The sequence below is a fragment of the Trachypithecus francoisi genome, unplaced genomic scaffold (assembly GCF_009764315.1).
Source record: "Trachypithecus francoisi isolate TF-2019V2 unplaced genomic scaffold, Tfra_2.0 Lachesis_group5, whole genome shotgun sequence".
NCBI lineage: Eukaryota > Metazoa > Chordata > Mammalia > Primates > Cercopithecidae > Trachypithecus > Trachypithecus francoisi.
In genome coordinates, this window is record NW_022681470.1 from 147,350,530 (window position 1) to 147,376,854 (window position 26,325).

The 26,325-nt window shown below is 52.2% G+C and overlaps 1 protein-coding gene and 1 pseudogene across 3 annotated transcripts in view; both read left to right on the forward strand.

Annotated features, from left to right (window-relative positions):
* GNG7 (G protein subunit gamma 7) overlaps positions 1-17,792 on the forward strand; it is a 207,198-nt gene extending 189,406 nt beyond the window's left edge. For both annotated transcript variants that reach the window (XM_033198287.1, XM_033198286.1), the window contains 2 exons: positions 8,413-8,530; positions 13,798-17,792. In XM_033198287.1, coding sequence (XP_033054178.1) covers positions 8,450-8,530; positions 13,798-13,923 — 207 coding nt within the window. In that variant the 5' untranslated portion in view covers positions 8,413-8,449 and the 3' untranslated portion in view covers positions 13,924-17,792. The remainder of the gene's footprint in view (positions 1-8,412; positions 8,531-13,797) is intronic.
* On the forward strand, positions 14,141-17,792 carry LOC117074198 (annotated as a pseudogene). Its single transcript, XR_004433525.1, has 3 exons — positions 14,141-14,198; positions 15,442-15,602; positions 16,705-17,792. The product of XR_004433525.1 is annotated as an uncharacterized LOC117074198 (transcript).
* Positions 17,793-26,325: the final 8,533 nt, after the last annotated feature.

The following is a 26,325-nucleotide window of genomic DNA, read 5'->3' on the forward strand; positions in this document are numbered from 1 at the left end:
TCTAGCTCTGCCCAGGTCTGTCTAGGGCCGGTGGGGCTGTTGCAATTCCCTACTGCAGCCCAGCCTCAGGGCAGGTCAGGGGAGTGGTGACAGGGTGCAAGTCCACGGGGAGGGAGATTTCTCAAGAGCTCCTGGCAAACCGGCCTGTCCACATTCACTGGGTGCAGGATGTTCCAGCCACCTTGTCTTTCCAGCAGCTGTGTTTATATTTGGCAGTTGCCACAGGTCCCTAGAAGAGGGTCCTCTTCTTGCCTGCCAGACTCTGGAACCCCCATTTCCTGGCACAGGAACCTGGGGGCCAGGGCTGGTGCAGAGATGAGAGTGTCCCTCTGAGCATTTCAACAGAGGTCACTGGGGCTCAGAGAGGGAAGGCAATTTTCCCAAGGCCACACAGCTTGGTAGAACCAGGGCAGATTTCTGGCCTTCCAGAGTTCCCTCTTCTGTGGGAGCTGTGGTCTCACTCCCTTCAAATGCCATGGGGCTCACATCTGGGGGAAGGCTCCGGCCCCGTGGGGCATCGCCTAGTCACAAAGCGTTCTGGGATGCTAATAAAAGTCCTTTTGGAAACACTCCTGTGTTTCCTTTTTTTTTTTTTTTAGACAGGGTCTCACTCTGTCACCCAGGCTGGAGTGCAGCGGCACGCTCTTGGCTCACTGCAACCTCCACTTCCTTTGTCCAAGCGATTCTCCTGCCCTCAGCTTCCCGAGTAGCTAGAATTACAGGCATGCATGACCATGCCTGGCTCATTTTTTTGTATTTTTAGCAGACACCGGGTTTCACCCTGTTGGCCGGGCTGTTCTTGAACTCCTGACCTCAAATGACCCACCCGCCTCAACCTCCCCAGTTCTGGGATTACAGGCGTGAGCCACCATGCCCAGCATATTTTCATTCAGTAGCGTTTATTTCTTGGGGCCTTCAGTCAGCTAGGTTCACACTCTTTGCATTTTGGCTAAGGGAACCACTCTGAGCTACAGGATTTCTCCTGATAAGGGAGTTCCATAAAGGCCTAAATTTTTCCCCCAGGGGACACCTGTCCAAGTCTGGGGACATTTGTGCTTGTTGTGACTGTGGGGTGGGGGGAAGGTGCTCCTGGCATGGAGTGGGTGGAGATCAGGGACGCTGCCCAGCACCCTGCAGTGCCCAGGACGGCCCCACCCCAGAGAAGGATCCAGCCAGAGGGAGAGGGCCTGTACTGGAGTGAGTTAAACTTCCAAGTTTAGATCAGGTCTCTAGGATTTTATGAACTTTGGAGTTCAGCCAGCTTTGCAGACTGAGGCCCTCGGCTGTGTCTCTCTTTACTGATAACACTGTCAATTTTGTCGCAGTTTTGGGTCTTTGTCTGCCCAGCCATCTGCTCAGCAAACATTTAGGCCACACCTCCTCTCCTCCACCCAGTGAGGACAGGCCCGCAGGTAGGGGCACAGCTCCAGAGGGGCGATGCCCCCAGAGAGGGACCCAGGCCACCTTCCTGGAGGGATGCGAGATACCAAAACTCCCCCCGCACCCCCAGATGAGCGGCGGGGGTGGGGGGGTGCTGGTGCCGTCTGAGACACAGCATTGGGCTGACCTCAGCATCCCGGTTCCGCTACTATCTCATAGTCACAGATGACATTGCCCCGGAGGGGACCGGGAGAGGGTGCACGGGGCTCCCTGGACTATGTTTGCAACTGCCTGAGTCCTTAATTATTTCAAAATAAAAAAGAGAGGGCCAGGAGCGGTGGGTCACACCTGTAATCCCAGCACTTTGGGAGGCCGAGGCAGGTGGATCACTAGGTCAGGAGTTTGAGACCAGCCTGACCAACATGGTGAAACTCTATCTCTATTAAAAATACAAAAATTAGCCAGGTGTGGTGACGCACACCTGTAGTCCCAGCTACTCAGGAGGCTGAGGCAGGAGAATCGCTTGAACCCAGGAGGCGGAGGTTGCAGTGAGCTGAGATTGCACCACTGCACTCCAGCCTGGGCGACAGAGCAAGACTTCCTCTCAAAAAAAAGTTAAGATAAACAATATTCAATAAACCTATAACAGATGATATAACTATATAATGAATACATATATACAGATATAAAATAGCAATCTAAATATATTATAAATACAAAATCAATAGCAAACGTAAATGTCAAAATAGAAATCAAATTATATAAATGATGAATAAAGATACAAATATGTATGCAATAAGTGTATAATACAAATACTAAATACTAATAAAACTATATATTGGTAATACAAAACTGATATGAATATATCGTGAATGAATCTTCAAGTATGTAATAAATGTGTGATAATGACATATAGAGTATACATATATGAGTAAACATAATATATAACAAAATATATAAATATGTAATAATGTATAATATTATACTGTATTATAATATAGCATAAGTTTATATTATAAACTAATAGTAGACCGGGCGCAGTGGCTCACGCCTATAATCCCAGCACTTTGGGAGGTCGAGGTGGGTGGATCACCTGAGATCAGGAGTTCAAGACCAGCCTGGCCAACGTGGTAAAACCATGTCTCTATTAAAAATACAAAAATTAAATGGGCGTGGTGGCAGGCACCTGTAATCCCAGCCACTCAGGAGGTTGAGGCAGGAGAATCGCTTGAACCCGGGAGGCAGAGGCTGCAGTGAGCCAAGATCCTGCCACTGCACTCCAGCCTGGGCAACAGCGCGAGACTCCGTCTCAAAAAAAAAAAAAAAAATGGAGCACTTGCATTCTAACTTTTCACTCTTACATGTAACACAATTATAAACGCCTTTCTATATGTAGCTTTTTATTTCTTTTCATTTTTTTCCCTCGGGGTAACTGCTGGAGCAAGGGGTTAGAGGTCGGCGGCTCCCCGGGAGGCTCCTGTGCTCCCGCCTCCCTCGCGGCGGGTGCTGCCAGCTCCTCTCCTGCGGTTTTGTTCAGCCCTTGCGTGCACTGGAGCCTCGTGTCTAGTCAGCTCAGGTCTGCTCTCTGTTTAGGGGCTGGTCACCCTTCCTTGAGCGACCACAGATTTCCACTGTGCCCTGGGGTGGGGGGGTACCCTCATCCTTCTTGACTTTCAGGCGCGAGTGGGATTTTTCTGCACGAGGCAGGCTTAGACTCGGGTGTGGCTATGAGCCTTTTGCTAGGAGGCCGGCCCGGGGCCGGGCAGCGTCCCTCTTAAGTTTTATTTTTGGAGAGCCTCACCTGGAGCCTTGCCTGCCTGAAGGGGCCTGTGCACCGAGGCAGAGCCCACCCTGAGGACGGTGCCGTGGGGACTGCGGGGACTGTGTGCAGCTTTGACCACCTGTCCCTGCCCCCGGAGCTGCCTCCTCCCGCCCCTCCCACAGCTTCCCCGGGCGGCAAGCACATTCAGGTCGGGGTGCCAGGCACCCGTGCGCCTCTGCAGGGAGGCAGCTGGGAGGGGCGTTCCTGGCTGACTCAGCGCGTGGCCAGTTCTGCTGCTGTTGGCTTAGTCCTCAGCTGGGGGCATGGCTGCTCCTGAGTCACTGCCGGCTGGTGACACCACCGAGACGGGGACTTGGGGAGGCGACTGCATGGGTGATGCAATCTGTGTCTGAGTCTCGGCATCTCAGCACGAGCATACACATGCACGCCCGTGCACACACACGCACGCATGTACACATGCAGACACGCATGTACACACCCATGCACTCAGATATCCACACACCTACAGTGACATATACACATGCCCACATACGTGCACACACCCATAGTGACATACACTCTCACGTGCATGCTCACGCATATGCAGTGACATGCCCACACACACGTGCACACATAGTGACATGCATGCCCACACACGTGTGCGCACACACATATGCAGTGACATGTCCACACACGTTCACATACACCCGTGCACACTGACATGCATGCCCACACACATGCACGTATGCAAATCCACCTATGCACACATGCAGGTGCACACACACATGTAGATATGTACATGCACTCATAGACACAGATGCTCATGTACACACATGTTCATGTACACACATGCACTGATGCACAGACTCATATGCATGCTGACGTGCACATCCATGCATACGCATGTACACATACACACACATGCAGATATGTGTGCACACACACGCATATATGCACACTCATGCATGCCAGCATACACATGTGCACACATGCACACGCACAGTACACATACATTCATAGGTGCACGCACATTCATACACATGTGTACACTGACATGCACACGCACAGTACACATACATTCATAGGTGCACGCACATTCATACACATGTGTGCACACATGCACACGCACAGTACACATACATTCATAGGTGCACGCACATTCATACACATGTGTACACTGACATGCACACGCACAGTACACATACACTCATAGGTGCACGCACATTCATACACATGTGTACACTGACATGCACACGCACAGTACAATACACTCATAGGTGCACGCACATTCATACACATGTGTACACTGACATGCACACGCACAGTACACATACACTCATAGGCACGCACATTCATACACATGTGTACACTGACATGCACACGCACAGTACACATACACTCATAGGTGCACGCACATTCATACACATGTGTACACTGACATGCACACGCACAGTACACATACACTCATAGGTGCACGCACATTCATACACATGTGTACACTGACATGCACACGCACAGTACACATACATTCATAGGTGCACGCACATTCATACACATGTGTACACTGACATGCACACGCACAGTACACATACATTCATAGGTGCACGCACATTCATACACATGTGTGCACACATGCACACGCACAGTACACATACATTCATAGGTGCACGCACATTCATACACATGTGTACACTGACATGCACACCACGTGAATGCACACACCTCCACACATATGTGTACAGTCACATGCACATAATTGACATGCATGCAAATAAACATAGACACACATGCACATACACACACACAGCACAGCCCTCTCTGGCCTTTCTGGCAGGCCTGAGTTATTACCCAGCCCAAAGGGAGCATCTCCCAGGGAATTTCGCCCAAAACAGAAAAGCCAGCAAGGCTCAGGGCCTGATGCTCACATGGAAATTGGGGGGGTGGCTGCCCAGGGCAGCAGGGGCCCATGGTCTGGGTGGACACTCCTGACTGTGGATGCTAAATAGGACCCCCTGGCCTTCCAAGGAAAACAGGAGGTGGGGCCAGCCCATTTGTTCTCTGTGTGCACGTATTTTTAGCACTGAGTAATGTAGGTATTTTTAAGCCCAACCAAGGGCGGTTTTCCCTGAGTTGGATGTTTTGTGGCTGCTTTGAAGCTCTCTGGAATCAGAACCTTCTGAGCGGCCACACGTGGACCCTGCCTCCAGCGCAGACAGATTGGGCCTTCTCTGCCCCCAAAAAGTGGGGGCGGGAGGTCTGCTGGAAACCAAGGAGGCTGGGTGGTGTCAAAGGGATTTTTTTTTTTTTAATTGATCCTTTTATTGAGATCGCCGTGGAGTCACATCCAGTGCTAACAAAGAATGTACAGGAATTCTGTGTGTCATTCCCCGGCCGTCCCCGGTGGTAACATTTGGTAAAGCTATGGGCAGGATCACAGCTAGACAGTCACACAGCCACCAGCCTCGCTCAGGTTCCGCAGTATTCAGTATTGTACCGGCTGGTGTGTGAGTGTGTGAGGGTGTGAGGTTGACAGCCACCAGCCTCCCTCAGTTCCGTAGTATGCAGTACTGTGCCTGCCGGTGTGTGAGTGTGTGAGGCTCTCTGTGCGTTTATCACTGTATGGGCTTGTGGATTCATCACCGTAGTTGAGGCACTAACAGGGATCATTCATGTTGCCCTTTTATTTACGTATTCATTCAGAGATGGGGTCTCACTAAGTTGCCCAGTCTGGCCTCAACCTCCCAGGCTCAAGAGATCCTCCCACCTCAGCCTCCCAAGTAGCTGGGACCACAGGAGTGTGCCACCTATGCCCAGCTAATTTTTTCATTTTTTGTAGTGAGGGGATCTTGCTATGTTGCCTAGGCTGGCCTCAAACTCCTGGACTCAAGTGATCCTCCCATCTCAGCCTCCCAAAGTGCTGGGATTACAGGCAAGAGCCACCGTGCCTGGCTGTGTTGCCCTTTTATACAGAGACCTATCTCCCTCCCAGCCCCTGTCCCTTCCTGATCCCTGGCAACCATTAATCTGTTCTCCATTTCTAAAATTTTGTCCCTGGACCAGGCATGGTGGCTCATGCCTGTAATCCCAGAACTTTGGGAGGCCGAGACAGGCAGATCACTTGAGGCCGGGAGTTTGAGACCAGCCTGGCCAACATGGTAAAACCCCATCTCTACCAAAACTACAACGATTAGCCAGGCGTGGTGGCACGTGCACCTGGAATCCCAGCTACTCAGGAGGCCGAAGTGGGAGTAGCACTGGAAGGGAGAAGCGGGGGTTGCAGTGAGCTGAGATCGCGCCACTGCACTCCAGCCTGGGCGACAGAGCAAGACTCTGCCTATAGAAAGTCCTCGTAAACACATTATAGAAACAGAACCATGCTACACATCCTAGGCCCTGGAGATTCCCCTGCGGTGTGATATGCACGGATGGTCCTTTCCTTCTTATCACTAAGTAGGCATTTTTGGAAAACTTTGGAATCTGCCTTGGCTTCTCTGCGGCTGCCTGGCTCTGCAAAACAGACAGCAATGCCATGAGTTGTGACGGAAACAGGGCGCGGCTTAATTAACTGCTCACAAACGCCCGGCTGGGACTGCAGCTGCCCAGGACTCTTGAACCTGGCCCCTGCCCCTGCCACTCCCATCAGCACCGACCCCCTCGCTGGGTCCTACTAAGCAGGTTTCTCTAGCCTGGACACTGCTGACACGTGGGGCTCGATCGTTCCCTGGAGTGGGGCCATCCTGGACACTGCAGGGTGCTGAGCAGCATCCCTGGCCTCCAACCATGCCCTGCCAGGAGCACCCCCAAGTCATGACAGCCACAGATGTCCCAGACATCACCCAGTGCTCCATGCAGGGCAGAGTCACCCCCAGATGAGACCTTGGGGGATTCCACGGACCCCCAAAAGACTCTGCATCCCGTGATCATCTGCCCTGTTGAGGTCCTGGGTTGTTCCAGGAGAATTCAAGAAGCAACAGCATGGGCTCCTGACTGGTTCAGTATGAAGGACATGGAGGACAGACCGGGTGAGGTGGCTCACACCTGTAATCCCAGCACGTTGAGAGGCCGAGGAGGGTGGATCACCTGAAGTCAGGAGATCGAGACCAGCCTGGCCAACATGGTGAAACCCTGTCTCTACTAAAAATACAAAAATTAGCCGGGCCTGGTGGCGGGAGCCTGTAATCCCAGCTACTCGGGAGGCTGAGGCAGGAGAATTGCTTGAACCCGGGAGGCAGAGGTTGCAGTGAGCCGAGATCGTGCCACTGCACTCCAGCCTGGGCGACAGAGTAAAACTCCATCTCAAAAAAAAAAACAAAGGACAGTCATCGGGGGTTCTGCTGTGATCCCTGCCCTGACCCGGGGTCTCCCCTGGGTGCTATGGACATCGGGGTCAGATCCTTCCCTGGCATGGGGCCGTCCTGGGCACTGCAGGGAGCTGAGCAATGTCCCTGCCCTCCACCCAACCCACTCCATGCCAGGAGCACCCCCCCCCCACAGCCACAGATATCCCCAGATATCACCCACTGTCCCCACTGTCCCCACTGTCCCTTGGAGGGCAGGAACTCCTGCCACGTGACTGAGGCAGGCCCTTCTCCAGAGGACTATTCCTCCTGACCTATTCCCTTTGCCCTTTCTCTTTTTTTTGTCTTTTTTTTTTTTTTTTAATGGAGTCTTGCTCTGTTGCCCAGGCTGGAGTGCAGTGGCACGATCTCGGCTCACTGCAAGCTCCACCTCCCGGGTTCACACCATTCTCCTGCCTCAGCCTCCTGAGTAGCTGGGACTACAGGCACCCGCCACCACGCCCAGCTAATTTTTTTGTATTTTTTTTTTAGTAGAGATGGTGTTTCACCGTGTTAGCCGGGATGGTCTCGATCTCCTGACCTTGTGATCCGCCCGCCTCGGCCTCCCAGAGTGCTGGGATTACAGGCTTGAGCCACCGTGACTGACCTGCCTTTGCCCTTTTCATTCCCTCCTTCTGCAAACTCTCACAGAGGATTGTCATGGCTGAGCGTGTGCCAGGCTCTATGCTGGAAACCAAGGAGGCTGGGTGGTGTCAAAGGGATTTTTTTTTAATTGATCCTTTTATTGTGTACCTTGTATTGTGTACCCTTTTATTGAGTACCAGCTCTGTGTACACCGAGGCCGCTGGTCCCCACCCAGAGGCCGAGTGGTTGTGCCCAGAGTTGGGAAGGTTGAGCCAAGGCTGGGCGCCCCTGCTGCCACCCAGAGGCCTGACCTGAGCTTTGACCCACACCCCTCTGCTTCCCCTACAGCTCTCTGGACAACGGGGCCCAGAGCTGATGGCAGACAATGTCAGCCACTAACAACATAGCCCAGGCCCGGAAGCTGGTGGAACAGCTACGCATAGAAGCTGGGATTGAGCGTATCAAGGTGAGCCCGGCGGACGCCAGGAAGAGGAGGGGAGAGGCCCGTGGGTACCCCGCAAATGGCGGACAGGAGGCTCGGCAGGAGGGCAGAGGCTTGCCCCACAGCTGTGCCTCTTGCTGTGTGACCTTGGGGCCCTCCCTTAACCTCTCTGAGCCTCCATTTCCTCGGCAGAAAGAGGCAGCTGATCTAACACCTATCTCACGGGTTCCCGCGGCAACGTAACGTGCTTTGTAAACACGCTGGGGCCCCATGGAGACGGTCATCGTGACAGAGCACTTTGCCGTCCTCATGTGCATCGCTCTGTCCAGCTCCGTAGCTGTGACGGATGCAAATTAAACTGAGAGACACAGTCCCGGGCGGGAGGAGAGGGCATGTCCTGTTTACTTTTTTCACTTCTGTGTTGTTTGAAGGATTTGTTTGTTTGTTTGAGACAGAGTCTTGCTCTGTCGTCCAGGCTGGAGTGCAATGGCACGATCTCAGCTCACTGCAACCTCCACCTCCCAGGTTCAAGCGATTCTCTTGTCTCAGCCTCCCAAGCAGCTGGGATTACAGGCATGCACCACCATGCCCGGCTAATTTTTTTTTATTTTTAGTAGAGATGGTGTTTCACTATATTGGCCAGGCTGGTCTCGAACTCCTGACCTAGTTGATGCACCCACCTTGGCCTCCTAAAGTGCTGGGATTCCAGGCGTGAGACACCGTGCCCGGCCCATTTGAGGTTTCTCACAAGGATCACACTTGAGGCTGTGCCCAGTTGAGAGAGATGTATTTTAAGGCAAGTCCTGAAATCTGCAGTGCAGGCCAGCAGGCTGGAGACCCAGGGAAGAGTTGGTGCTGCAGCTGGAACTCCTGGCAAAGTGCCTTCCTCCTGGGAGGACCCCCGGCTTTTTCTCTTAAGTCCTTCAACTGATTAGATGAGGCCCACCTGCATTACAGACAGTCACCTGCTGTGCTTGAAGTCTACAAATTTAAAGGTGAATCACATAAAAAAAAAAAAAAAAAAAAAACACCACCAGACTTTTGCATGCCAGGCGCAGTGGCTCACACCTGTAATCCCAGAACTTTGGGAGGCTAAGGCAGGAGGATCACTTGAGGTCAGGCGTTCAATTCTAGCCTGGGCAACAACATAGCAAAACCCCATCCCTACAAAATAAAAAACAGGCTGAGCGCAGTGGCTCACACTTGTAATCCCAGCACTTTGGGAGGCTGAGGTGGGCAGATCACCTGAGGTCAGGGGTTTGAGACTAGCCGAGCCAACATGGTGAAACCCCATCTCTACTAAAAATACCAAAAAAATTACCGAGGGGTTGTGGTGCGTGCCTGTAATCCCAGCTATTTGGGAGGCTGAGGCAGGAGAATCACTTGGACCTGGGACGTTGCAGTGAGCTGAGATCATGCCATTGCACTCCAGCCTGGGCAACAGAGCAAGATGCAAGATTCTATAAAAAAAAAAAAAAAAAGGAAAGAAAAAACAACCTTCACAGCAACATCTAGAAAAACATTTAATCGGCCGGGCACGGTGACTCACGCCTGTAATCCCAGCACTTTGGGAGGCTGAGGTGGGTAGATCACAAGATCAGGGGTTCGAGACCAGCCTGGCCAATATGGTGAAACACAGTCCCTACTAAAATTGCAAAAAAGTTAACCAGGCGTAGTGGCAGACGCCTGTAGTCCCAGCTACGTGGGAGGCTGAGTCAGGAGAATCGCTTGAACCTGGGAGGCAGAGGTTGCAGTGAGCCAAGATTGCACCACCGCACTCCAGCCTGGGCAACAGGGCGAGACTCCATCTCAAAAATAAAATAAAATAAACGTTTAACCAAAGTCTGGGGCACCATGGCCCACCCTAGTACCCCCATAAAATCAGCCATCACCCCACGTATCCACTCAGAACTCAGTTCTCCGGTACCTGCCACCAGCTTATCATTATTGGCCATGGGAATTTATGAGGAAGGGGTGCCTGGCCCTTGCTTTGCTCCCATTTGGGGGCAGACAGACTCGTCCCTGCTGGCCAGGTGGCACAGGAGTCAGACACGGTTCTGATCAGCCAGTGAGCCTCCCTCCAGCGCAGCTCTGAATCCCCCCCAGACCCCATCACGCCGCCGCCGGCCCAGATCCAGCCAGGAGGGGAGGGGTCTGCCTCCCACGAGGTGTCTGAATGTTCCAGAAATCTGACTGCTGAGGACAGAGCTGAGCATTCAAAGCATTCCTTCAGGCTGAAGAAAGAGAAAGCCCTGGTTGAAGTGGTTTTCCTTTTATGAGTCAGTGCCAGCCCCCAGCCCGGGCGGAGGGCGGTGACTCATCCTGCCCCGTTTGATGTTGAGGAGGGGCCCCCACGGCCCGTTTGAATGTCGGGCCTCGGGGAGCCAGGATTTGACCCGTCCCCGCTCCCAGTCCCGCCTGAGGTTTTATATCCCCAGCTCCAACGCGGCGACCAGAACCACAGAGCCTCAACGGCAACGATCTCAGGGCTCTCCAGCCCAGCGCAGCGGGCATGGGGGGTGGTGCCGAGGGGGCCGCGTGCTGGAGCCACAACGCCAGCTATTTTCAGGGTCTGGAGGCTATTTCTGTCGTCCAGGACAGCCGCTTCCCAAATAGAAGCCTAGAAAGCAGGCCAGGTCCGAGTCATCACAGGCCGTGGCCAGCGGGCTCACTCTGTGGGCATCAATGTTCCCCGGCTGCCCAGCTGGGCCAGACCCCAAAGCTGTCCCACAGGCTCCTGGCCTTTTGAGGGGCCCAGGTCCCAGGTATCCTTGGGGCCCAAAGGAGGACGGAGGATCTGGGATGCAGAGGTCCTGGCCAAGCGAGGTGGCTCATGCCTGTAACCCCAGTGCTTCCAGAGGCCTAGGCGGGAGGATTGCCTGAGCCCAGGAGTTTGAGACCAGCCTGGGCAACATGGTGAGACCCTCATCTGTACAAGAAAATTATTCTAAAAATTATGGCCAGGCCGGGCACGGTGGCTCATGCCTGTAATCCCAGCACTTTGGGAGGCCTAGGTGGGTGGGCCACCTGAGGTCAGGAGTTCGAGACCAGCCTGGCCAACGTGGTAAAACCCCGTCTCTACTAAAAAATACAAAAATTACCGTGGCGTGGTGGTGGGTGTCTGTAGTCCCAGCTACTTGGGAGGCCAAGGTGGGCGAATTGCTTGGACCCGGGGGGCGGAGGTTGCAGTGAGTGGAGATCATGCCACCGCACTCCAGCCTGGCTGACGGAGCGAAACTCTGTCTCAAAAATAAATAAATAAATAAATAAATAAATAAATAAATAAATAATAAAAAATCAGCTGCGCGCGGTGGCTCAAGCCTGTAATCCCAGCACTTTGGGAGGCCGAGACGGGTGGATCACGAGGTCAGGAGATCGAGACCATCCTGGTCTACACGGCGAAACCCCGTCTCTACTAAAAAATACAAAAAACTAGCTGGGCGAGATGGCGGGCGCCTGTAGTCCCAGCTACTCGGGAGGCTGAGGCAGGAGAATGGTGTAAACCCGGGGGGCGGAGCTTGCAGTGAGCCGTGATCGCGCCACTGCACTCCAGCCTGGGCGACAGAGTGAGACTCCGTCTCAAAATAAAAAAATAAAATAAATAAAAATAAAAAATAAAAAGTCATGGCCAGGTGTACTGGCTCACTCCTGTAGTCCCAGCTACTCAGGTACTCCCAGCTGAGGCGGGAGAATCCCTTGAGCCCAGGAGGTGGAGGCTGCAGTGAGCTATGATAGCACCACTGCACTCCAGCCTGGGGGACAGAGCGAGACCCTGTCTCAAAAGCAGACAACAAAGGCCCCTCCGTGAAGCGATGCTGTGATCCTTCTCGGATCATCCCGTCACCCCTGCCACATCTAATCCTCCCCCTGTGATCGCCCTCTCACCTTTCAGGGGAAAAAGAGAGGAGAGAAAGGTCGCTGAGTCCTACAGAGACACAGTTACCGGTTACAGGATGACATCCAGGGCCAGACGGACGTGTCCCCGTTTAGCCTGACCCAGGACACCTGACACCCCAGCTCCAGCCCTGCTGGGGTGAGCTATGCGGGGAGTGGCAGCGGCACCCCCAAAGGCATGGCCAGGAGAGACAGGCGTGTGGCCTGGGGCAGGCTGGCAGCAGGGGGGCAGGGGGTCCCTCTTGTGACCGGAAGCATCTGCCCCTCTGGGGTTCGGAGTCATCAGGGGGTTCAGGCTGCACGAGAAAGATGGAGACAAGCTTATCTCATCCTCACCAGGCACAGCCACCTGGCTGGGTGTCACTGAAACCTCCCTCAAGCTCGTCAAATGTGCAGGCAGCATTTTCCTATCGGGGCCTTCCTTCCTTGGGGTGAGAATGAGGTTTTGGACTCCGAAAGCAGGGTGCCTCTGTCCCTGACCCTTTGTGTTCAAAATCTGGCAACGCTTGCTGAAGGAAGTCCAGCCCTTTCTTTTTTTAAAAAAAAAATCTTTTTTAGGCCAGTCGCTATGGCTCACACCTGTAATCCCAGCACTTTGGGAGGCTGAGGCGGGCGGATTGCGAGGTCAGGAGTTCGAGACCAGGCTGATCAACATGGTGAAACCCCGTCTCTACTAAAAATACAAAAATTAGCCAGGCCTGGTGGTGCGTGCCTGTAATCCCAGCTACTTGGGAGATTGAGGCAGGAGAATCACTTGAACCCACAAGGTGGAGGTTGCAGTGAGCCGAGATTGCACCACTGCACTCCAGCCTGGACGACAAAGAGAGACTCCATCTCAAAAAGAAAGAGGAAGAAAGAAAGAGAGAGAGAGGCCGGGCGCGGTGGCTCAAGCCTGTAATCCCAGCACTTTGGGAGGCCGAGATGGGCGGATCACGAGGTCAGGAGATCGAGACCATCCTGGCGAACACTGTGAAACCCCGTCTCTACTAAAAAATACAAAAAACTAGCCGGGCGAGGTGGCGGGCGCCTGTAATCCCAGCTACTCAGATGGCTGAGGCAGGAGAATGGCATGAACCCGGGAGGCGGAGCTTACAGTGAGCTGAGATCACGCCACTGCACTCCAGCCTGGGCGACAGAGCGAGATTCTGTCTCAAAAAAAAAAAAAAAAGAAAAGAAAAAAAGATGCATCCACATTGTGGCCTATGTCAGAGCCACACTCCTTTTCATGGCTGAGTAATATTCCAGTGTGTGGACGGGCCACACTGTTTGCCCACGCCCCCGTCAATGGGCTCCTGGGCTGTCTCCGCCTGTGGCTGTTGGGAATGGTGCTGCTGTGAACCTGGGTGTGCCAGCCTCTTCTTATATCTCCCTTCTCTCCTCCTTGTGCCCAAACACAGGTCTCCAAAGCGGCGTCTGACCTCATGAGCTACTGTGAACAACACGCTCGGAACGACCCCCTGTTGGTCGGCGTCCCTGCCTCCGAGAACCCCTTTAAGGACAAGAAACCTTGTATCATTTTATAACTGTGTTCTGTATGTGCGCGCTCTCTCTCTCTCGCTCTCTCTCTCTGTGTCTCAGGCAGGACATCATTCAGTAATCAGCTCAAACAAAACATCTCAAGTCCCCAAAACGTTTAATTCCAAAAGAAATCCACCCTTCCCCCCAAAAAAAGGCGTTCCCACTGCCTGGATGGGGTAGAATGTACCTTGTAGGTGTAGATGGGGTTTCGGGTCCGACCCCATGGCCCTCTCAGTTTGGGCAAAGCCGGGATGGAGGCTTTACGGCCACTTCCCGTTCGGTACAACTGAAATCCCCCAGTGACGTGGTAACCATTTGTAAAAATCTCAATGGCCGTTTCGATTGTGGACGCGGCGCCGAGGGGGAAAGGGAGGTGACTCTGCCCGGTGGCAGTAGTTCCGGGAGAACTGACCGTTTGTAAAAAGACTTCATAGGGTCACTGAGATGCTTTGCGTTGTTTTTAAGTAGAGGTAAAATTGAGGTGGGGGGAGGTGACATCGTGAACTTTTTTTGGAAATATCTCTCTGTTTAAAAAATTGTTATTCCATACGGCTAAACTCGGATTGTGATGGTCGAGCCCGTCACTAAACTGTACCATCAGGCAATGAACGCACGATGGACCATGGGGGTCGGGAGGGAGCTTCGTCTATGAATAGTTGCCAAGTGTGACTCCCCTGCATGATTTTTGCCATGGGTCCTTTCTTCAGGGTCCCCTCTGTGCCAGAAACAGGTTTTTGGGACTTGCCCAAGGGGAGCGGTCACCGGCCCAGCCCATCCTGTTTTTGGATTTTTTTTGTTTTTTTGAGATGGAATTTCGCTCTCATTACCCAGGCTGGAGTGCAATGGCACGATCTCGGCCCCCTGCAACCTCTGCCTCCCGGGTTCAAGCGATTCTCCTGCCTCAGCCTCCTGAGTAGCTGAGACTACAGGCACGCGCCACCACGCCCGGCTAATTTTTGTATTTTTAGTAGAGATGGGGTTCCACCATATTGGCCAGGATGGTCTCGAACTCCTGACCTCGTGATTCCCCCACCTCGGCCTCCCAAAGTGCTGGGATTACAGGTGTGAGCCACCGCGCCCGGCGTGTTTTCAGCACGAGGCATCTGTGTGGCCTGGAGAGGCTTTGACCGTCCTTGGCTCTTCCGGCTTGTTCTACCCTCTGACATCCACCATAGACATTTCTCCAACAGAAATGCAGGCTGGGGAGCCGCGGCGGGGCGGGTGGGGCTACCCTGTGCTGCCGTGTATACAAAGTTGTTCCATGATCTTGAAGTGACTTTGAAGGATGCTGGGAGGTGAGACGTTCTCCCGGAGATCGAAACGTCCGCTCAAAACGTTGCCCTGTCGCTCGAACCCAATCTTTTCGCTTTTCTACCCCGTGCGACCCGGGACCGCTGCCTGAGGCCAGGAGATGCGTTAGGCCCAGAACGGGTCACTCCTCCCAGCGGCAAGTGGAAATCGAAGATGCCATGGGGTCTGGGGGAGGCTTCTGAAAGACGACTGTGTCCTCCTCTGCGGCACAGACGGGAGCAGGTGCAGCCACATCCTCCCGGGCCTGCTGGCGTCACCTGGGGCCACACCTGAGCCGGACCCTGAGCCGGACCCTGAGCCGCCGGGACCCCACACAGCCCTGATCGCAGGAGGCCTGGCCGCCCTGACCCCCCTCCACGGGGCTGGCCCAGAAGCAAGTAGTAGAAAAAACAAAAAAAACTAGCCCAGCCCTGTCCCTCCAGTCCCAGTGGAAATGGGCGTCTAAGGACCCGTGCCGAGAGGGTTCCTGGACGGCTGCCCAGGTCCTCTGTGCAGGCCCATGGGGTGGGGATCCTTGCTCAGCTCCCCTCCTGGGGCGACTGCCAGGGTTCCCACCTCACAAGGTTGGAGGGCTCTGTGTGTTGCAGGCGCAGGGAGAGTGACCTTCACTCCTCAGCCTCGGGCGGCTCCCACAGGCAACAGCTGGGCTCCCCACCCCGGCACCCAGCTCTCTACGGCCGGTCCGGGAGGGCTGGGGCTTTGGGGAGCCCTCCCCGCCAAACCTGCTGTTGGCCCAGGAGAGCCCCAGAGGCTACCAGAGACTGCAGCCTCCTGTGGTTGGGCTGGGAGCCGGCGGGGCTTGGGGTGTGGGCGTCCCCACCACCCATCGCAGGAATGGCAGGAAGAGACAAAAGTCTGTTCCAGAAACCCTGGGAGGACCCCAGGCAGGGAGACCCCGCCTGCCCCCACCCTTCCCAACGAGCCATCTTGGTAACTGGGAGCAAACACACCCCAGCCCGTTTTTCCTTAAAAGAGGCCTTAATCCCCAAGCCCCCGCTGCCAGGGCAGAGGGAGGAGGGGGCACAGCTGTGCCAAGCCCAGTCCCACTGGTGTGTCCTAACAATGTGACCCCAGAAATGCCAGTGGGGAATGGAGGCCGCTGCAGAGGCACAGCCCAGGCAGCCGGGCCTCCTAGGCTGCTGGAAATGGTGGGGTTAAATCCCGGCTTCCAGGGACTCTTAGCTGCAAAGGCCCCTAAAGCCACATCCTCCCGCCCCACAGACGGGACCCTGCACAGAAGTCAGAGAGCCTGGGGTCCAAGCATTCTAGGTAAACTGAGGCTCAGGGAGGGGAAGGACAGGCTGGCCTCTCCTTCACTATCCACAGGGCCTTGGGTTCCCTAAGCTATCTGGGCCCCACCGTCTCCCGGACCCCAGGGAGGCGGCCATTGCCAGAAGCCTGTGAGTTTTCTAGCTTGGGGGATAAAAAAAATTCTCCCTTTTTTTTTCTTGTAGAGTAAACCTCAGTGACCACAGTGTGGAAAATACTTTTGCAGACGAGCGCACACACCAAGCACCGCGCGTGCTTTTCTGCCGGGAATCCCTGGGGTGACGCGTGTTTTACGGGCATTTCCAGGAGCGTGCGTGCACCTCCAGATGCGGGGCTGACGGGCGGGGGTGGCAGCAGCAGCTCTAGCCTTGGGGACACCAGCGTCTCTCAGCCACACCAGGGGAAAAGAGAGTTAAGGACACTCACCCCCACCCACGCACACACAAGGCAACGTCCAGTGGGAGCAAGAAGGCCATTTTTCCTTCTGCCGCCTGGGTCTCTGACGGGCCTTCCCCGGTCCTGAGTGAGAAACCAGTTGCCGGGTGAAGGGCCACAGTGGGCCAGGCCCCGACCCTGTCGTGACCCACCTGGGCACCTTCCCGGGCCAGCTCCGCCTACCCTGCCCTCCTCTCTCCAGGAAGGAGCCAGAACACGCACCCCTCTCCCACCCTCCGCAGGGGTCACCCCAGGCCAAGCACAGATAGCTCAGCTGTGACCTCTGGCCTCTGAGGACATAAACAGGGTGGCTGGGCCGGGGCGGAAGGTGCTGCACTTTCCCTCTCTCTGCGTGGTCCCTTTGACGGGCCGGCCACCGTGTCCGGGGTGCAATGCTAGGCCTCCAGGCCACGCATCCATCTCCAAGTTAACAGGCCCTATCCCGCCCAAGCTCTGGGGCAGGTAGGAGGGGCCATGACACACCTGCCCAGGCGTGAGTGACCAGGGAGGGGGCTTCTGGGCGGAGGTGGAGCCACCACGCCCTTCCTCAAGGGGTCACTTATTAAAAGTCCTCGGGCCCTCTGCACAGAAGCCATACGCCGGCCAACCGCGCCTCCTCCTCTGTCCACGGAACCGTTGCCGATCTAATCTTTGTAAGACCTGTCTCCTGTTTCCAGCCGCCACCTGTGGTTCTAGCAGGTTCTATGCCATCTGCATTGGGATGTCTGGTTGTTTTTATTTCTGACTTTTTTAAAATTCCAGGTGTGCCGCACCCACTTTCTCGCAGTGTTTTAATATTATGTGGCGTTGTTGATACAATGTGAATTCATACACAATAAACAGCCTCACTCTCCCTTTTCTCCTGGCTCTGGGCTGTTCCTTCTCTCCCTGGCCCGGGGCTTGCTGGAGAGGGAGCTCTTAGCATGCAAGCAAATGCCCCGGGCTTGGCTCCAGGCGTGGGGACCCAAGGCCCCACACCATGCCGTCCACCCTCCCTTCACTGGCCCAGGGAAGAGGTAACAGGAGGGGACCCCTGGGGGCTGCACCACAAACCAGGAACGCTCAGGCCCCCCGGCTTTAGGATTTGTTCTTAGAAAATCTAGGAGGGACCGGCTGTGGTGGCTTAGGCCTGGAACCCCAGCATTTTGGGAGCCCGAGGCGGGCGGATCACGTGAGGTCAGGAGTTCGAGACCAGCCTGGCCAACACAGTGAAACCATGTCTCTACTAAAACTACAAAAATTAGCCGGGCGTGATGGCACGTGATTATAATCCCAGCTACTCAAGAGGATGAGGCGGGAGAACTGCTTGAATACAAGAGGCAAAGGCTGCAATGAACCAAGATCATGCCACTGCACTCCAGCCTGGGCAACAGATTAAGACTCATCTCAAAAAAAAAAAAAAGCCAGGCACAGTGGCTCACACCTGTAATCCCAGCACTTTGGAAGGCCAAGGAGGGCAGATCATGAGGTCAGGTGTTCGAGACCAGCCTGGCCAACATGGCGAAATCCTGTCTCTACTAAAAATGCAAAAAAAAATAGCTAGGCGTGGTGGTGGGCGCCTGTAGTCCCAGCTACTTGGGAGATTGAGGCAGGATAATCGCTTGAACTTGGGAGGCAAAGGTTGCAGTGAGCCAAGATTGCGCCACTGCACTCCAGCCTGGGAAACAGAGTGAGACTCCGTCTCAAAAAAAAAAAAAAAGAAAGAAAAAGAAAATCTAAAAGGAAGGTCAGGCTCAATGGCTCATGCTTGTAATCCCAGCACTTTGGGAGGCCAAGATGGACAGATCACCTGAGATCAGGAGTTTGAGACCAAACTGGGCAATACAGTGAAACCCTGTCTCTACTAAAAATACAAAAATTAGGCTGGGCGTGGTGGCTCACGCCTGTAATCCCAGCACTTTGGGAGGCCGAGGCGGGCGGATCACGAGGTCAGGAGATCGAGACCATCCTGGCGAACACGGTGAAACCCCTCTCTACTGAAAATACAAAAAAATTAGCCAGGCGTGGTGGTGGGCACCTGTAGTCCCAGCTTCTAGGGAGGATGAGGCAGGAGAATGGCAGGAACCTGGGAGGTGGCAGAGTTTGCAGTGAGCGGAGATCACACCACTGCACTCCAGCCTGGGCGATAGAGCGAGACTCCGTCTCAAAAAAAAAAAAAAATACAAAAATTAGCTGGGTGTGGTGACAGGTGCCTGTAATCCCAACTGCTTGGGAGGCTGAGGCAGGAGAGTTGCTTGAAGCCAGGAGGCGGAGGTTGCAGTGAGCCAAGGTTGCACCACTGCACTCCAGCCTGGGAAACAAGGGCGAGACTCCGTCTCAAAAAAAAAAAAAAGATTAAGAAAAGCTTTTGGGCTCTATGCTGGCAGGAACACAGGAGGATACAAGCTGTCACATGCCGCCAAAGGACCTCTAAGCGGGTACAGCCTTCCTAGAAAGTGCTTTGGTGGGCCGGGCATGGTGGCTCACACCTGTAATCCCAGCACTTTGGGAGGCCAAGGGAGGTGTATCACCTGAGGTCAGGAGTTCGAGACCAGCCTCAATATGGAGAAATCCCATCTCTACTAAAAATACAAAAGTACCGGAGGCTGAGGCAGGAGAATGGCGTAAAACCCGGGAGGCGGAGCTTGCAGTGAGCTGAGATCCGGCCACTGCACTCCAGCCCGGGCGAAAGAGCAAGACTCCATCTCAAAAAAAAAAAAAAAAAATACAAAATTAGTCGGGCTTGGTGGTACATGCCTGTAATCCCAGCTACTTGGAGGCTGAGTCAGGAGAATTGCTTGAACCTGGGAGGCGGAGGTTGTGGTGAGCCAAGATCGCACCATTGCACTCCAGCCTGGGTGACAAGAGTGAAACTCCGTCTCCAAAAAAAGAAAAGAAAAGAAAGTGCTTTGGCGGCTGTGCGTGGTGGCTCATGCCAGCCATCCCAGCACTTTGGGAGGCCAACCAAGGCAGGCGGATCACCTGATGTCAGGAGTTCGAGACCAGCCTGGCCAACATGGTGAAACCCCGTCTCTACTAAAAATACCAAAATTAGCTGGGAGTAAAGGCAGGCACCTGTAATCTCAGCTACTCAGGAGGCTGAGGAACAAGAATCGCTTGAACCTGGGAGGTGGAGGTTGCAGTGAGCCGAGATGGCACCACAGCACTCCAGCCTGGGCCACAGGAGCGAGACTCCATCTAAGAAAGAAGAAAGAAGAGAGAAAGAGAGAAAGAGAGAGAGAGAGAGAGAGAGAGAGAGAGGGAGAGAGGGAGAGAGGGAGAGAGGTAAGGAGAGAGGAGAGCAAGAGAGAGAGAGAGAAAAAGGGAAAAAGAAAGAGAGAAAGAGGAGAGAAAGAGAGAGGGAGAGAGGAGAGAGAAAGAGAGAGAGAGAAAGAGAGAAAGAAGAGGAAAGAGGGGAAGAGAGAAAGAGAGAAAGAGAGAGAGAGAGAGAGAAAGAGAGAAAGAAAGAAAACAAAATGTAAAATGTAGGAGTTGTGGAACCATCAGCTCTATGTAGTTCCAGGACACTATCATCACCCCAAAGATGTCCCATCCGCATCAGCAGTCAGCCTCTGCCCTCCCCAGTCGCAGGCCCCCTCAAATCCCTTTCCTGTCTCTGTGGATGAGCCTGTCCTTTGCATTTCACATAAATGGGATCATGTATTGTGTGGCCTTTTATATCTGGCACGGCTCCCTGGCCATGATGTCCTCAGGGTTCATCCAGGCATGGGCCTGTGTCAGAGCTTTGTTCCTTTTCATGGCTGAGCAATATTCCTTTTTCTGGACAGACCACCTTGTATGTATCCATTATGATTGGTATTTAAGGACATGGAAGATGCTTAAATATTAGGTTGGTGCAAAAGTAATTGCGGTTTCCACCTTTTTAGTGGCAAAATCGCAATTACTTTTGCACCAACCTAATAATATAGTCACTGAAAAACTTACATGCAAAATCGTACACATTACTAGCAACTGGTTTTTTGTTTTGTTTTGTTTTAATGCATAGAAAAAAAGACATGGGAAATAAGCCAAAGGTTTACCACTTCTTTTCCTGGTTCCCAAAAGAAAATATAATCATTATAGAAGTTATATAAATAATACAGGATGAGACGGAAGCCGAAACTTGTTCTCTCCCATCTTGCAAGATGGCGGGTGAAAAAGTTGAGAAGCAGATACTAAAGAGAAGAAACCTGAAGTCAAGAAGGCTGATGCTGGTGGCAAGGTGAAAAAGGGTAACCTCAGGCTAGGAAGCCAAGAAGGGGAAGCCCCATTGCAGCCGCAACCCTGTCCTTGTCAGAGGAATGGCAGGTATTCCCGATCTGCCATGTATTCCAGAAGGCCATGTACAAGAGGAAGTACTCAGCCGCTAAAACAAGGTTGAAAAGAAAAAGAAGGAGAAGGTTCTTGCAACTCTTACAAAAACCAGTTGGTGGTGACAAGAACGGCGGTACCCGGTGGTTAAACTTCGCAAATGCCTAGATATTATCCTACTGAAGATGTGCCTCGAAAGCTGTTGAGCCACGGAAAAAACCCTTCAGTCAGCACGTGAGAAAACTGCGAGCCAGCATTACCCCCGGACCTTCTGATCATCCTCACTGGGCGCCACAGGGGCAAGAGGGGGTTTTCTTGAAGCAGCTGGCTAGTGGCTTGTTACTTGTGACTGGACTCTGGTCCTCAATCGAGTTCCTCTACGAAGAACACACCAGAATTTGTCATTGCCACCTCAACAAAATCGATATCAGCAATGTCAAAATCCAAAACATCTTACTGATGCTTACTTCAAGAAGAAGAAGTTGAGGAAGCCCAGACACCAGGAAGGTGAGATCTTCGACACAGAGAAAGAGAAATACGAGATTACAGAGCAGCGCAAGATTGATCAGAAAGCTGTGGACTCACAAATTCTACCAAAAATCAAAGCTGTCCTCAGCTCCAGGCTACCTGCGATCTGTTTTTGCCCTGACGAATGGAATTTATCCTCACAAATTGGTTCTAAATGTCTTAAGAACCTCATTAAATAGCTAACTAAAAAAAAAAAAAAAAAATACAGGATTTAAAAAGTCATCTTTAGGCCGGGCACAGTGGCTCACGGCCTATAATCCCAGCACTTTGGGAGGCCGAGGCAGGTGGATCACCTGAGGTCAGGAGTTCGAGACCACCTTGACCAACATGGAAAAACGCCGTCTCTACTAAAAATACAAAAATTAGCTGGGCGTGGTGGCACATGCCTGTAAACCCAGCTACTTGGGAGGCTGAGGCAGGAGAATCACTTGAACCAGGGAGGCAGAGGTTGTGGTGAGCTGAGATTGTGCCGTTGCACTCCAGCCTGGGCAACAAGAGTGAAGCTCCAACTAAAAAAAAAAAAAAAAATTTTTTTAAAGTCATCCTTAATTTACCTTTTTTTTTTACTTGCAAGTAAAAAAAAAAAGAAAAGAAAAGAATATATCCAGCCTTGTGTGGTGGCTCATGCCTATAATCCCAGCACATTGGAAGGCCAAGGCAGGTGGATCACTTGAGGTCAGGAGTTCAAGACCAGCCTGGCCAACACGGAGAAACCTTGTCTCTACTAAAAAAAAAAAAAAAAAAATTAGCCGGGCGTGGTGGTGCATACCTATAATCCTAGCTAGTCGGGAGACTGAGGCAGGAGAATCGCTTGAACCCAGGAGGTGGAGGTTGCAGTGAGCTGAGATAACACCACTGCACTCTAGCCTAGGCAACAGAGCGATACTCCATCTCAAAAAAAAAAAAAAAAGAGGCCCGGTGCGGTGGCTCAGGCCTGTAATCCCAGCACTTTGGGAGGCCAAAGCGGGTGAATCACGAGGTCAGGAGATCGAGACCATTCTGGCTAACATGGTGAAACCCCGTCTCTACGAAAAATATAAAAAAATTAGCCGGGCGTGGTGGCGGGAGCCTGTAGTCCCAGCTACTCGGGAGGCTGAGGCAGGAGAATGGCGTGAACCCGGGAGGCAGAGCTTGCAGTGAGCCGAGATTGACCACTGCACTCCAGCCTGGACGACAGAGCGAGACTCTTTCTCAAAGAAAAAAAAAGAAAGAAAGGAAAAAAAGAGAGAGAGAGAAAAGAAGAAAAGAAAGGAGAGAGAGAGAGAGGAAGGGAGGAAGGGAGGAAGGAAGGAAGGAAGGGAAAGAAAGGAAAGAAGAAAAGAAAGCAAGAAGAAAGAAAAAAGAAAGAAGAAAGAAGAAAAAAAGAAAGAAGAAAACAAAGAAGAAAGAAGAAAGAGAAGAAAGAAAAAAGAAGAAGAAAAGAAAAAAACAAAGGAGAAAAAGAAAGAAAAGAAGAAAGAAAGAGAAAGAAAAGAAAAGATCCCTCCATGCCATTCCTCAGACCCATTCTCAGCACCTGTAGCCACCGTTCGTTCACAGCTGAGGCAAATCCTTCAGAATTTTAGGCGTAAGCAAACGTGGGCATCAGAACAAAGTAGTGACAGTAAGTAGCATTAATGGTTCATTTCCTTGGATTGTGTCATCTGATCCTCCCGGAAAGGCCGTGAGGTAAGGGCGATGGTTCTGCGCATTGATGGTGCAGATGAATAAACATGGGCTCAGAGAAGGGAAGCAGCTCCCTTGAGTCCACAGCTAGAAGGTGGTAGGGCCAGGACTGGCCACAGTTTTCAGCCAGGCCGTCAGGCTCCTGCACACGTGCCCAAGACCGTCTTCTGTAATGGAGATCGGCACTGCTTCATACCAACACTTGGTATTTGCCATTTGTTTTTTGTTTGTTTGTTTTTGTTTTTTGTTTTTGAGATGGAGTCTCGCTCTGTCGCCCAGGCTGGAGTGCAGTGGCCGGATCTCAGCTCACTGCAAGCTCCGCCTCCCGGGTTCACGCCATTCTCCTGCCTCAGCCTCCCGAGTAGCTGGGACTACAGGCGCCCGCCACCTCGCCCGGCTCCTTTTTTGTATTTTTTTTTTTTTAGAGACGGGGTTTCACCGTGTTAGCCAGGATGGTCTCGATCTCCTGACCTCGTGATCCACCCGTCTCGGCCTCCCAAAGTGCTGGGATCACAGGCTTGAGCCACCGCACCCGGCCGCCATTTGTTTTTTGAAACTGTACTCACTCAACACAGACTGCTCTGATACTAGCTTAGCTTTTATTTATTTATTTTTTCACTTGAGTTCCTATGACCGACAGCTTGCTAAGTCAGTGCATTTTTATGAAGGAAAACAAAAAAGGTATAAAAAAATAATTTTTAAAGCATCAGTGCATTTTAACAACTCCAGAGTAATTTAATTTACATGCTTAGCTGTACACTATGGCTCACGACTGAAATCCCAGCACTTTAGGAGGCTGAGGCTGGAGGATCACCTGAGGTCAGGAGTTCAAGGCCAGCCTGGCCAAAATGGTGAAACTGTGTCTCTACTAAAAATGCCAAAAAAAAAAAAAAAAAATTAGCCAGCCATGGTGGCAGGCGCCTATAATCCCAGTTACTCAGGAGGCTGAGGCAGGCAAATCACTTGAACCCGGGAGGCAGAGCTTGCAGTGAGCCAAGATCACGCCACTGCACTCCAGCCTGGGCAACAGAGCAAGACTCCATATCAACAACAACAACAACAAAAAATATATATATATATATACTATTGATGAACATTTAGATTATTTCTGAGTTTTGCTACTTTTACACACCATCTTTCATTAAAGTGTCTTACGAACATGTTTCTTTTTTTTTTTTTTTTTTTTTTGAGACAGAGTTTTGCTCTTGCCGCCCAGGCTGGAGTGCAGTAGTGTGTTCTCGGCTCACTGCAACCTCCACCTCCCGGGTTCAAGCAATTCTCCTGCCTCAGCCTCCCGAGTAGCTGGGATTACAGGCGTGCGCCACCACGCCCAGCTAATTTTGTATTTTTAGTAGAGACGGGATTTCGCCATGTTGGTCAGGCCGGTCTTGAACTCCCGACCTCAGGTGATCCATCTGCCTCAGCCTCCCGAAGTGCTGGGATTACAGGCATGAGCCACCGCACCCAACTTACATGTTAATTTCTGTACATACACTTATATGTGCGTGTGCATTCAAGCATACGTGTGTGTATCTGTCCCTAGAATTATAAGACATTCGTTATTTCCTCATATGTAAAATGCCTATTCATACTTTTTGTTTCCTTTTTTTTTTTTTTTTCTCTTGAGACAGGGTCTGCTGGCTCTGTCACCCAGAGGTGGAAAGTTCAGTGGTGCTATCATAGCTCACTGCTGCCTTGGTCTCCCAAATTCAAGCAATCCTCCCACGTCAGCCTCCCAAGTAGCTGGGACTACAGGGAAGCACCACTACGCTCAGCTAATTTTTAAAAAAAATTTTAAAGATGGGTTCTCACGGTGTTGCCCAGGCTGGTCTCCAACTCCTGGGCTCAAGTGATCCTCCTATCTTGGCCTCCTAAAGTGATGGGATTACAGGCATGAACTACTGCACCTGACCTGTTTATTTCCTAATTAAATCACTTGCCTATTTCTTTTGGATTAAAGACACTTTTTACACAGGCTTGTTAATTCTGATCTGTTATAGGTGTTGCAAATATTTTCTCCTAGACTATCATTTAGGTTTTTATCTCTGGCACCCAAAACTGATCAACACGTTCCTTTCTAGATTCTCTAGGTTTTTGTGACATGTTTAGTTAGAAAACTGTTCCACAAACTAAGATTTAAAATGATACATCCTGGCTGGGCAGGGTGGTTCATGCCTGTTCATCCCAGCACTTTGGGAGGCCAAGGCAGGCAGATCATCTGAGGTCAGGATTTCGAGATCAGCCTGGCTAACATGGCAAAACCCTGTCTCTACTAAAAATACAAAAATTAGCTGCACGTGGTGACGCACACCTGTAGTCCCAGCTGCTTGGGAGGCTGAGGCAGGAGAATCACTTGAACCAGGGAGGCAGAGGTTTCAGTTAGTTGAGATCGAGTCACTGCACTCCAGCCTGGGTGACAAAAAAAAAATCCTGTCTCAAAAAAAAAAAAAAAAGTTGGGCGGGGCACAGTGGCTCATGCCTGTAATCCCAGCACTTTGGGAGGCCGAGGAGGGCGGATCACGTGGTCAGGAGATCGAGACCATCCTGGCAAACATGGCGAAACCCTGTCTCTACTGCAAATACAAAAAATTAGCCGGGCGTGGTGGCGGGCGCCTGCAGTCCCAGCTACTCCGGAGGCTGAGGCAGGAGAATGGCATGAACCTGGGAGGCGGAGCTTGCAGTGAGCAGAGATCGAGCCACTGCACTCCAACCTGGGCAACAGAGTGAGACTAGACTATGTCTCAAAAGAAAAAAAGTTGTACATATACAGCATGGAATACTACACAGCCATAAAAAGGAATGAGATCATGTCCTTTGCAGGGACGTGGATGGAGCTGGAAGCGTTATCCTCAGCAAACTAACCCAGGAACAGAAAATCACACACTGCATGTTCTCACTTATAAGTGGAA